This window comes from Ambystoma mexicanum, chromosome 2q (genome assembly GCF_040938575.1).
Source record: "Ambystoma mexicanum isolate Mex_15411 chromosome 2q, UKY_AmexF1_1, whole genome shotgun sequence".
Classification (NCBI taxonomy): domain Eukaryota; kingdom Metazoa; phylum Chordata; class Amphibia; order Caudata; family Ambystomatidae; genus Ambystoma; species Ambystoma mexicanum.
The window spans coordinates 1089201748-1089213875 of NC_090924.1; the positions used below are offsets into that span (position 1 = coordinate 1089201748).

General features: G+C 49.6%; 1 protein-coding gene across 4 annotated transcripts in view; it reads left to right on the forward strand.

Annotated features, from left to right (window-relative positions):
• ANKIB1 (ankyrin repeat and IBR domain containing 1) overlaps window positions 1–12128 on the forward strand; it is a 2153692-nt gene that overhangs the window by 1974447 nt on the left and 167117 nt on the right. For 2 of the 4 annotated variants that reach the window (XM_069648430.1, XM_069648431.1), the window contains exon 18: window positions 5371–5491. The exons of 1 other annotated variant lie outside the window; for it this stretch is intronic. In XM_069648430.1, coding sequence (XP_069504531.1) covers window positions 5371–5491 — 121 coding nt within the window. The remainder of the gene's footprint in view (window positions 1–5370; window positions 5492–12128) is intronic. One more of the 4 variants, XM_069648432.1, reaches the window with a different exon arrangement.

Consider the following 12128-nt stretch of genomic DNA (forward strand, 5'->3'; position numbering starts at 1 on the left):
CCACCAAACGCTCCGAAGAAGAAACATCTGTGCTAGAGGCTCCCATAACGGAGGAGGAAGTTGGAAGGGCGGTGGCAAGGTCACCCCTGGGGAGGGCCTCGGGAGAAAACTGTTTCACTGCAGGATTCTATAAAACATTTCTCCCCGCTCTGCTCCCATTCCTGACCAAGTTGTTCAATCCCATACTCTACTCGGGCCGAGCCCTGGAATACTTTGATCGGGCTCTTATTACAGTGATTCCCAAGGAGGGTAGAGACCCTAGGAAGTGTGGGGCTTACTGGACGATTTCCCTCCTGAATACATATGCCAAGTTGTATACCAGGGTGATAGCCACTAGACTGGAAGGTTAAATGCCTAGATTGATTCACTCTGACCAAGTGGGGTTCATTCAGGGGCGACAGGGGGCGGATACAATGAGAAAAACATTACATCTCATACACGCATCCCACGAAATGGGGGGGAGGGGGACCCATCCCTTCTCTCCATAGACATCGAGAAGGCCTTTGATTGGGTAGAGTGTGGTTTTCTCAGGACTGTCCTTGTAAAATTCAGTATTGGGGAAAGGCTCCTTCGAGGGATCATGGTGGTGCACACATCCCCAATGGCCTCAGTCGTGGTGAGTTCTCACAATAGTTTGCGCTTGGGAGGGGGTCCAGACAGGGGTGTCCCCTCTCTCCTACACTGTATGCTATGTCGATAGAAACACCTTCTCAGAGGATATGGGATGACCTGGAGGTGGTGGGTATCACAGTGGGGGGGTGGACTGCAAAATAGCACTATATGCAGGCGGTATGTTGCTACATGTGAGCGAACCCTTGGTCTCCATCCCAGCTGCACTCCGACTGATCTAACATTATGGGCGGGTTGAAAATTAATATATCCAAGTCGTTTCTTTTCCCCTTGGACAGGGGGAAGGGACGGGGATACTGAGAGATTTACACCACTCGGGCTGGAGGTGAGTATGACCACAATTTGATACTTGGGTATAAATCCTACAAGGAATCTTGATAAGTTATTCAATGTCAATTACCCCCCACTAATGCTCAACATACATGCAGACTTAGCAAAATGGCAAAGGCTAACAATTTCATGGTTAGGTCGGCTTAATGCATTGAAAATGGTGGTCCTCTCGAGGGTTCAGTATCTATTACAAATGCTTCCCATTAGGATTCTTGATGGTTTCTTTCGTGAGATACGGGAGGGCTCTTCATAGGTTCCTTTGGCAGGGGAAGAGGGCCTGCATTTCCATGGCAACCCTGACATTGCCAATGGAGAGGGGAGGGGTGGGCCTCCCTGATGGGTTATGCTACCACATGGCCACCCAACTCCGAATTCTAATGCCTCACTTAAGGTCCCAGGTAGACCAATAATGGGTGGCCCTGGATAACTTTCACCTGCGCCCTGCCACAATCGGGGAATGGCTATGGGTGCCCATGAACAAATTCCTGAATAGAATCCGAGATCACCCCATCTTGGGGACAATATGGGAAATTTGGAGACAAGGGGCTGATATGAAAGGTGTCACCACATGGCCTTCACCCCTGGGTCACCTCTGGGTACCAGGAGTTAGAGACCGCATACCTAACCCTGGAAGGTTTCAGGAATGGTTTGAGGCTGGTCTTGAAAGGATAGGACAGCTTTTTAGAGGGGGTACCTTCATCGACATAACAGACCTGGAGGAGGCACTGGGTATAGGTAAACTCTGTGCTTTTGTACTTCCAGCTAAATGGGGTCATCACAGAACCGAATGTCAGGGACAAGACAGGGAGACAACTCACTCCCTTTGAAACATTGCTGGACAGGCGCACTGAAATGAGGGAGTTAATATCGCCCATGTACGAGGCCCTGGTCGGGGCGGGAGGCGGGTCCACAGAGACCTTGAGAGGGCGATGGGAGAGCGATCTAGGAGTGGAGGTGGATGAGGCCCTCTGGAACAAACTGTGCAAGGGGGTTACCAGGATGTCATTCTCTTGCCAGTATAGACAGCACTCCATTACGCTCCTCCATAGGTGGAAGTTAGATCCGGTCAGACTGTCAAAAATGTTTCCCACTACGAGTCCCAAACTGTTGGAGGGATTGTGGAGAGAGAGAGCCGACTGCTAGCCTATGTGGTGGGGCTGTCCCGGGATACAGGTCTTCTCGGATGAGGTCCTTGGGTGAATGAGAGACCTAGAAGTTGAGAGTGTTCCAACGTGGCCAAGAGCATTTATACCATGGAGAGAATAACGGCGGGACTCCACAGGAGACCTGGGCCACGGGAAATGGACTGGCACTCCTTTATTGTGAGATATCTGAATCCAGACCAGCAGGCTGTGTAGGCTAAGGGGGCAGTATCTTGGGAAGGTTTCCAGGAAGGAGGCTGAGAATCAGGGGGGGGCATCGGGGGAGAGTCAGGGTCATTCAGAGGGGACCTTTGGAGTAGGGGTGAAGGTGGAACGCCGGGCCTAAAAGTGGATTGTTCATTGGACAGGGTCCTCAGAACCCGAGTATTAGAGCAATAAGCAGTACCAGGGAGAAAGGGGTTTTGGGGGAGAAAATCATTGGTGGGGGTTTTCCCATGTTTGGTGTTTTCATTCACCTTTGGAATTCGTAAACTTGTAATGTTGTATTGTTATACTCTTCTGTGTAATAAAATAAAAACAAAATGTGAAGTCCCAGTTCTTGTGAGGTTTTTTCAGTGTATGCGGTAGGCCGATTGGACAGGGGGACCACTCCAAAGCACTTTTGCGGGTAAACATGTTGTTTTTGTGGGTGAGGGTGTTGCTGAATGGAGCGCTCTCTGTATCTGCAGACGCTGGAGTTATTTTTCCCTTTCTGGTCTGTGATGCGTAGCAGAGTCCCCATTCGCTTGTGACCAGGTCAGATCATTGACCCTGTCACAGGTGCTAAACATTTACCTGTCATTACCACTTTGGCAGGCAGACTATATCTCACATGTAACGTGATAAGTCATTTATAACGCGCCTGTACACAAGTGTTTCTAGGCGCGACAAGATAAGGGTGGGAAGACGGAGGGAGGACAAAACAAGCAATCACTAGGCCTTGTGTTATTCAGATTGTGCAAGTGCGATAACGCAAAGTGCAGGGGGGAGGGAGAAGAGGGAAGTGCCAGGGAGAGGGAAAGGGAAAGTCCAATCACGGCAGCATTGTTCTGAGTAGGTGCATCCAGGGCACTGTGGATCTGGGTAAGTGCAAGGAGGCAGGGGACTGTAGGGTTACAGTTACAGGCCTTAAGTGCCCGGTAGGCCCAGAGGCAGTGCAGGAGCGACTGGTCGTGGAGGAGCCTGGTACCCAGTGATACTTTGAGAGTAGCCAGGCCACCAGTCAGGACAGAAGTCAGGTAGGTCAGCCGGGGGGTGGGGTGGGAAGGAGGGAGAGAGGGAGAGCAAAGGTTAAAAGGAAGGTCTTGAGCTGCTTATGGAACTTCAGGTTGTCCGGCTCAAGTTTGAGAGGGGCAGGGAGGCCATTGCAGAGGGAGGCGCCTGCAGAGGAGAGTGATCTACTCCCCACTCTGCCAGGAGAAGCGTCTGACCATCGGAGAGTTAGAGGTGGCTGCGCAAAGGGCTTGAGAGTTGGATGTAGTGCAGGCCCCTGCCCCAGAAAGCCTTGTGGATGATGCAGAGGGTCTTGAAGTTGTAGCCACCGGGAGCCAGTGGAGAGATTTCAGGGCTAGAGAGATACAGTCCCTGGGCTTGAGGCCAAGGACACGTCTTGCAGTCTGTTCTGGGTTAGTTGCAGAGGGCAGAGAGTACAGGAAATCAGATTGAGAAAGAGGCTGTTGCAGTAGTCCAGCCGAGAGAGAACCTGGGCTCTGGAGACAGTGAACTTCTGGGGGGGAAGTGAGAAAAGGAAAAATACCTTTGAGGCGCTGCAGCTGGAAGTGGGCCTTCTTGGCAAGTTCCGTGATGTGAGGAGAGAAGGAGAGAGTGGAATCGAAGATGACACCAAAGTTTTTTACCTCACAGGAAGATGAAGGAAGAGGGCCCAAGGAGGGCGGCCAGAGTGAGAGGGGGAAAACTGAAGCAGGGGTCCCAATGAGAAGGATCTAAGTCTTACTGGTATTAAGGCAGAGATCGTTGGAGGTGCACCAATCCTGAATTGCGAATAGCCAGTCAGGAATGAGCGGGAGAGGAGAGGAGGCTGAGGGGAGCCTGAAAGAGAGCACAGTCTCATCCGCATAACACTGAAAGTTAGAGGAGAAGGTAGAGATCAGGTGGGCCAAGTAGACATTGAAGGGCCAGGGTAAGGGGTTAGAGCCCTGGGGAACACTACATGCGGTGAGAGAGGTGGTGGAGAGAAAGGACCCAAGTTGGACCTGGAAGGGGTGGTCCAGAAGGAAGGACGACAAACACTCCAGGGCCTGATGCATGATGCCCAGATTCTCTCTGGGGTCGTTTGATTAGGATGGCGTGATTGACGGTGTCAAAAGCATGGGAAAGGTCAAGGAGTGTGAGGACAGAAGGAAGGCTTGAATCGAGATTAGTGAGAAGATCTTCATGGGTGTTCAGGAGAGCCGTTTCCGTGCCTCTGGCTGCTCTGAAGCCAAACTGATGGTCATGGAGACAACCAACAAATTCAGTGTGGAGAGTAAGCTGGGAGATGGCCAGATTTTTCCAGGAATTTGGCCAGGAAACGAGTGATAGAGATGGGCGATAGTTTGCCTGAGAGGTAGGATCGGCAGAAAGATTTTTAAGGAGGGGATGCACAAGGGAGAACTTGAGGAGAGAGGGGAAAAGTTCCAGTGGCAAAAGAATGATTGCAAAAGTCGGCCAAGGCTGGAGCAAGGGTGTCAATGTGTTCTTTGATGATTCTGGAGGAGCAGGATAGCACCTCTTAGGATGACGCTTTCATAGATCAGACTTGTCTAGAAACCTCGTCACATGTAGCCGGAGAGAAGGAGGAGGAGATGGAGAGGCAGCAGGAGGTGGGGCGAGAGGTATGCTATGCGATCCATTTTTAAAGGTAAGTGATTTATCCCAGAAAAATGTAGTCAATGGAATATGGACTTTCGCGATGACAACATATATTCTGTAAATAAAGATTTGTCATATTGTATAAACAAGGAAGTGGTAGATGCCTCATGTTTTTACTATCTTCTTGCTTAAGCAAGAAAGCCACCTTTCAGCTGAAACAAATGGCCCTGAATTAATATTTGTTAATTTACCACTGCTGATTCTATGGGCAGCTGGTAAATTCTCAGATTTGATAATTCTATAGCAATGTGGCTCTTTTGCAGAATTGGTGTTTATTTCTTTTAGAAACTATAATATTTTGTCAATGTGCATGCAGTGCACCATGTTTCATTGTAAATAGTTATTTTAGAAAACATTCTTGCATGCTGCCAGTCTTTATAACCTTTGGTTTATGCAGGAATATGCTGAATTTCAGTATCGAAGACGACACAGGCAGCGTCGAAGAGGAGACATGCACAGCATGCACAGCATGCGGAGTAATACTCCCGATCCAGATGAGCCCAGCGGGAACACTTTAGGTACGTGTTTTCCTCTGCTTCAGTTTTGAGATAGTGAGAAGCTTGAATATCATGATTTGTTAAGAGAAGGGAAAGAGACCTTGAAGGAGAGGGCCTTATTTGTAGACATTGTATTTCTCTTGGTCAAAAGGATTTTAAATTCAGGTCTTGTACACCCCCACTTTAATTGAAGATAGCAAATACTTCTGCTTATGTGGGAATTAGTTTCTGGTATGCAAAGAAAGAAAATGCATTTTTCATGTGACGGTCTTTGAAAGTTCATTGTGCATTTTTGATTTGATTTTGATGAATTTTTAACGCGCACCAGACGGAATGAACCATATTCGGACGCAGGTGACAACTAAAGTTAGCATTGAACAGCCCGAAGAACGTATTGGCATTGCAGTTCTAAATCAGTCAATTTCCTCCTTTATTTAAATAGGAACGTTTTCAGTTTCTTCCTAAATATGTCAAGGATTTCACACATTCGAATTTCCAATGGGAGTTTATTCCAAACTCTGGGGCCAGAGGCTCCGAAGCTTCTGTCTCCTCTAGATACGAACTTAGTTTGTGGACTACCGATGAGGCATTTATCCTCTGAGCGTAGGTTCCTTTTGGGATGATATGATATAATCTTATCAGCCAAATACACGGGTGCTAGCCCCTTCAAACATTTGAAAACCAGACATGCCGTCTTGAATTTAACTCTATCCTCCACCCTCAACCAGTGTATGGATCTCCGCGTTGATGAAACATGATCCCGTTTCCTAAGGTTCCCAATTACTCTGATTGCTGCATTCTGTGCTCTCTGCAGTCGGTCCATTTGTTTTTTTGGGATTCATGCTAACAAACTGTTGCAGTAATCCAAATGGGGATTGGTCATTGCCCCCACCACAGCCGCCCTATCTTCCATTGGAATGTAGGGTAATATACTCCGTAGTGAGCGCGATGCGAAGTAGACTGTTTTTACCTTTGCTCCCACCTGACTCACTCCCTAGATTCTCCTGCCACCAGCAGCCTAGATTCTTTACTTTTTTGGCATACTGTAATTGTTCACCTAGAATCAGTGGTGGTGGATTTTGTCTTTCCTTTGACCTTTTACTTTTTGGATCAAACAGTATAATTTCTGTTTGATCGGGTCTCTCTCCACACAGTTTACTCCTGAGTAGTTGTGCCTCTGTGATTTTTTGTTGTTTATGCAGGGGAAAGACTCTTGATCTTTGTTCAGGGGACCCAAAGTGTATGCCCGACATTTGACATCTGGGATGGTTTCACCTTGCTTAACTATGCTAGTGTTTCAAAATGCTGAATCAGAATGCAGCTGCTCAAACTCTTCATCATTTTGAAGGTTTGAGTTTCTTCCCCAAACCTAGCATTTCAGGCAATATCATGCACTTCACTTCCATCTCAGATTGTAAAGACCGATACAGATTAGTGTATAATATGCAGTACCATCCATAGATCAAGAACTTTGCAAACCAGATTTCTATGTTCAATTCATGTATGCTAATTCCACATGGAGAAGTAACTGGTCTCTGGGCGATTTTGTTTCTTTGTTGGGAATATGTGCACTAAAAGGATATAAATGCAACCCGACTCTATCTCGTCCAATGTTAGGACATAAAAACATTGCCACATTGAGGTGTGCTAGGAGTACACTATATGTATATCGGACGTTTAAATATTTGGGATATATACCAACCCCCGCGGCTCCCCTTCAGATTTCAACCGTCTCCAAAGTAGTGGGATCTCCTCGTGTTGTCTTACTATTTTGTACTAGGTTGCCTTATTGGAATTCGAGTACAATATGTCCTCTGTATCAGGAAAAGCGATGTTCCGTCCATGCGCGACGTGCGGCTTAAAAAAGGTTTACGAGGGGGACGGACATATGGATTGCATATATTGCCTCCACCCTCACCATTCGGCGGATACCTGCGACATATGCAAGGGTTTTTCTCAAAAAACCCTCAAAGACCGGAACCGACGCCTGGTGGCATGGCTGAATGATGGTGCGGGGGCATACCCCCCCTCGGAGGTAGGCTCCACACAGTCGGCGAAAACATCACGCCGCGCGGCCTCGTCGGAACCACCGGCGAAGAAATCTAGACCGTCGGAAAAAGAGTCGTCTGGAAGTCACTCCACTAGAGACTCCTCGTCAAAGAAATCATCCTCATCAAAAAAGCATGAGAAGGAAAGGAAATCCTCCTCTGGCGATCATCACAGATCGACCACGAGTCGAGAGTCGAGTAAAAGCGGACACAGTGTGGAGAAGGCGGGACCGCCAAAACCACCTGCGAAGCCTACGTCGTCGACGGCGATCCAGTCATCGGCCGCCTTCCCGCCACTGGCGCAAGGGGCATCCACCGTCCCGTCGACAATGGCGTCGACGAGAGCCTTGTCGACGGGGGTCCTACAGGAGGACTGGAGGACTGAAGTCTTTGACCCGACCCCCCCGGAGGCTTTGCTACAAGAACAAGCTATGTTGCTGTCCTCGGAGGACGAGAGCGAGAGAGTTGCTGGCCCAACAGACCTAGGGCTACGAGCGGCTGACAAGTCGTCGACGAGGGCATCCGTTACACCAGTATCTGCCCCTCTCCTCAATCCTCAATCGGTTTTGTCGTTGGATATTCTGTCCTCGCTTCAGTCCTTGTTACGGTCGTTGGACCAGCGACTACCCCAGGCAAGCCTGCCACAGTCACCCGTCGACGAGCCGGGCCCGTCCCGTCAACCGACGCACCCACGCACGCCAATCTCAACACTGGCACAGGAGGAAGGTGAGCTGCCAGATTCGGAGTCTGACAGGGGAGCCATGTCGGATGTCTCTTTATCCCCCTCCAGGGATCCTACCTGGGAGTCAGAGGCGGAGTTGGAAAACCCCAGAAGCCCAGCTCACCCGTCCCCTCCGGACGACATTGCGTCATTCCATTCTATGATGGAGAAGGCATGCAAAGAATTTGGTCTGTCCCAGGAAGAACAGAAAAAGGACTGTTTTTTGTTCAACCACATGGGCAAGAAAAGGAGGTCGGTGTTCTCGATACCGATACTTGACCATGTATGGAAAGAGGGGTTGCAGACAATGAGACACCCATTCTCAGAACCAGCAGTGAAAGGACGCCTAGAAAAAAAGTTTAAGGCTCCAGAGTCTACCCCCAAGTGTTTATCTTCTCAACCAACACCAGACTCGGTGGTGTCGGCGGCAGCAGCAAGGAAGGCAAAGGCACAGCACAAGTGCCCGACTCCTCCTGAGAATGAAGCGAGACGCCAAGATGCCTTTGGCAAGAAAGTGCTCTCCGTGGGAGCGACCACAGTAAAGGCCGCAAACTCTCTGGCAATAGTGGCCAGATACGATAGGGAGATGTGGCACAGACTAGCTCCCCTGCTTGATCATCTTCCAGAAGAACAGAGGAAGGCGGCGATGCTACTGGTCCGAGAGGGTGAGGAAGCCTCAAATCACGCAATAAACATCGCGGTGGATCTCGCTGAGTCAGGCTTCAAGCAAGTCAACAATGGGGTGGTATTGCGTCGACAGTCATGGCTTAAGTGTACCTACTTCAGGCCAGAAGTGCAATACAAGGTCTTAGATATGCCCTTTGAGGGAGACCTCCTTTTCGGTGAGAAGGTGGACGAGGCCCTAAAAGGAATGAAAGAAGATTCGGACACGGCACGTTCATTGGGTGCCCTCCACAGTGGCAGAAGTTACAAGTCTTTTCGTCCCTTTAGAGGGGCTTCAGGTAATTCAAGATTCTCTTCTGGAGACAGATCCTTTGCCAGATCGGCTTACCCCTCCCAGGGATACCGACGTGCCTCACAATCGGCTAACCGTCGACGAAACTTCCAGTCTTCCAGAAAACGGCCATCATACCCATCGTCGTCGAGAGACAAGCAAACTAAAGATCAGCAGTGACATACCACAACCCGTTCTGGGGGGAAGAGTTTCAGCATATGTCGACGAATGGGAAAGGATAACGACGGACCAATGGGTGTTAGACACTATAAGAAACGGACACTCTCTTCAATTCAAACACAGCCCTCCGCAAATTCCACCTGCGTTCACCGCTCAGTCCCATATGAAGGCACTGCAACAAGAGGTTACACTCATGTTAGCGAAGGGAGTGATAGAATTAGTTCCAACATCACAGAGAGGTCAAGGAGTCTACTCAAGATACTTCGTCGTAAAAAAGCCGAACGGCAAATGGCGTCCCATTCTAGACTTACGCGATCTCAACAAGTCCTTAAAGAGCCTGAAATTCAAGATGCTCACTCTGCAGGAAGTGATCCGCGCAGTTCAAAAGGGAGATTTCCTGGCGTCCCTGGATTTACAGGACGCGTATTTCCATATTCCAATGTGTCGGAAACACAGGAAATTCCTACGTTTTGTAATAGGGCGAACTCACTACCAATTCACGGTTCTTCCTTTCGGGCTCAAAACCTCCCCCAGAACGTTCACAAAATGCCTGGCTCCAGTGGCTGCCTGGCTAAGGAAGCAAAGCCACCATGTATACCCATACCTCGACGACTGGCTGGTAAGGGGATCCTCCCCAGTGTCGACCAACACAAGTCTGCAAGCCACCATGCAGCTTCTACAACGGCTAGGATTCGCCATAAACTTCGAGAAATCCTCTCTGCGGCCATCGAGAACGCTGGTATTCTTGGGGGCACAGTTCGAGACTCAGTTAGGGCTGGTGAAACCTTCTCTCGACAGGACCTCAAGACTCATTCAACAAGCGGGCCGGCTACGGCGAAACACCAGGATCTCAGTGAGAAAGTATGTTTCGGTCCTAGGAGCCAAGGCATCCTGCATCCATCTGGTGAGAAACTGTTGACTATTCATGAGGCCAGTCCAAGAATCCCTCGCAGACCGATGGACACAGGCTCAGGGATCGTGGTCGGACAGGATAACCGTCGACGACGACAAGCTACTTCGGACCCTTCAGTGGTGGCAGAGTTCCCAAAATCTGAACAAAGGTGTGCCCCTACAGGAGCTGGAGTTCCAGAGCACCATAGTTACAGATGCGTCCCTAACGGATGGGGAGCGCACATGGGTGCTCTCCAAACGCAAGGCCGCTGGTCTCCAACGGAGTCACTCCTACACATAAACGTACTCGAACTCAGAGCGGTATGATGGGCTTTGAAGGCGTTCCTACCACACATCAAGAGTTTGCGAGTGCGAATACTGACCGACAATACAACAGCCATGTTTTATCTGAGGAAACAAGGAGGGACACGATCAAGGACTCTTTCCATAGAAGCCGAGAAAACATGGCATTGGGCATCGAAGCACGAAATTTCCCTCGTGGCTCATCACCTTCCAGGAGTGAGGAACTGCCAAGCCGACTCCCTCAGCAGAAGCATGGCCCAGATACACGAGTGGGAAATGGACACGGGTCACTTGAGGAAAGTGTTCGAGAAATGGGGTCACCCCCCTCTGGACGCCTTCGCGACCAAAGACAACAAGGAATGCGAGCAATTTGCAAGCAGATGGCTCCAAGAGGGTTCGGTGGGGGAGGCGTTCTCCTTCCCATGGACGGACATGTTCCTCTATGCTTTTCCCCCGTTTCCCCTCATACGGAAAACAATACAGTGGATACGCAGATACAATTGCCAGGTGATTCTAGTGACACCATACTGGCCGAGGCAACCGTGGTTCTCAGACCTCCTCCATCTATCGCTGGTACATCCCATAGCGTTTCCGAAAGTCCTGTACCTTCTATCCCGGGACAGAGGCACGGTGTGGCATCACGACCCGGACAGTCTCAACCTTACGTCTGGCTCCTGACTTCTCGGAATTCGGTGCTTTAGACATTTCAGAGGATTGCCAAAAAATTCTACAGGCGGCTAGAGCCCCTTCCACTAACAAATCTTACTCCTATAAGTGGCAGAGATTCTGTGAATGGTGTAGAAGACAGCGGGGCATACAACCATTGTTGGTGACGCCGGAACAAGTTCTACCTTACCTGCTCCTCTTGGCGAAAAAGGGAGTGTCCCCCTCAACGATAAAGGTACACCTGGCAGCCATCTCGAGGTTCACAAGGTAGAGGCACTCGTCTCCTCTATTCAGTGACAGACTGGTAAAACACTTCATGCGGGGTTTATTTCGAGCTTTTCCCCCGGTGAAACGTTTTCCCCCGACGTGGAGCCTCAACACAGTGTTGGCAGGCTTGATGAAACCGCCTTTCGAGCCTATGGCCACGTCCGACATAAAATTCATTTCGTGGAAGTTGGCATTCTTGATAGCTATCACATCAGCCAGACGTATCTCGGAACTACAAGCGCTGGTCGTGGACCCGCCCTACCTAAGATTCTTTAAGGACAAGGTAGTCCTGGCAACTAACCCTACGTTCGTCCCTAAGGTTCCGACGGTATATCACAAACACTCATCCGTGGTTCTGCCTATTTTCTTCGCCACTCCATCATCGGCAGCAGAAAAAACTCTTCATATCCTGGACGTTAAGAGGGCTCTGAAATTCTACCTACATCGCACACAAGACATCAGGGCTACTCGGCAACTGTTTGTCGCATATGGTCCGTCGACGAGAGGAAAAGCAATCTCGAAACAGGGATTGGCTAGATGGGTCTCGTCGACGATTGCTTTTTGTCACTCTAAGGCCGGAAGGCCACTTCAAGGACATCCTAGAGCCCATTCTGCAAGGTTGATGTC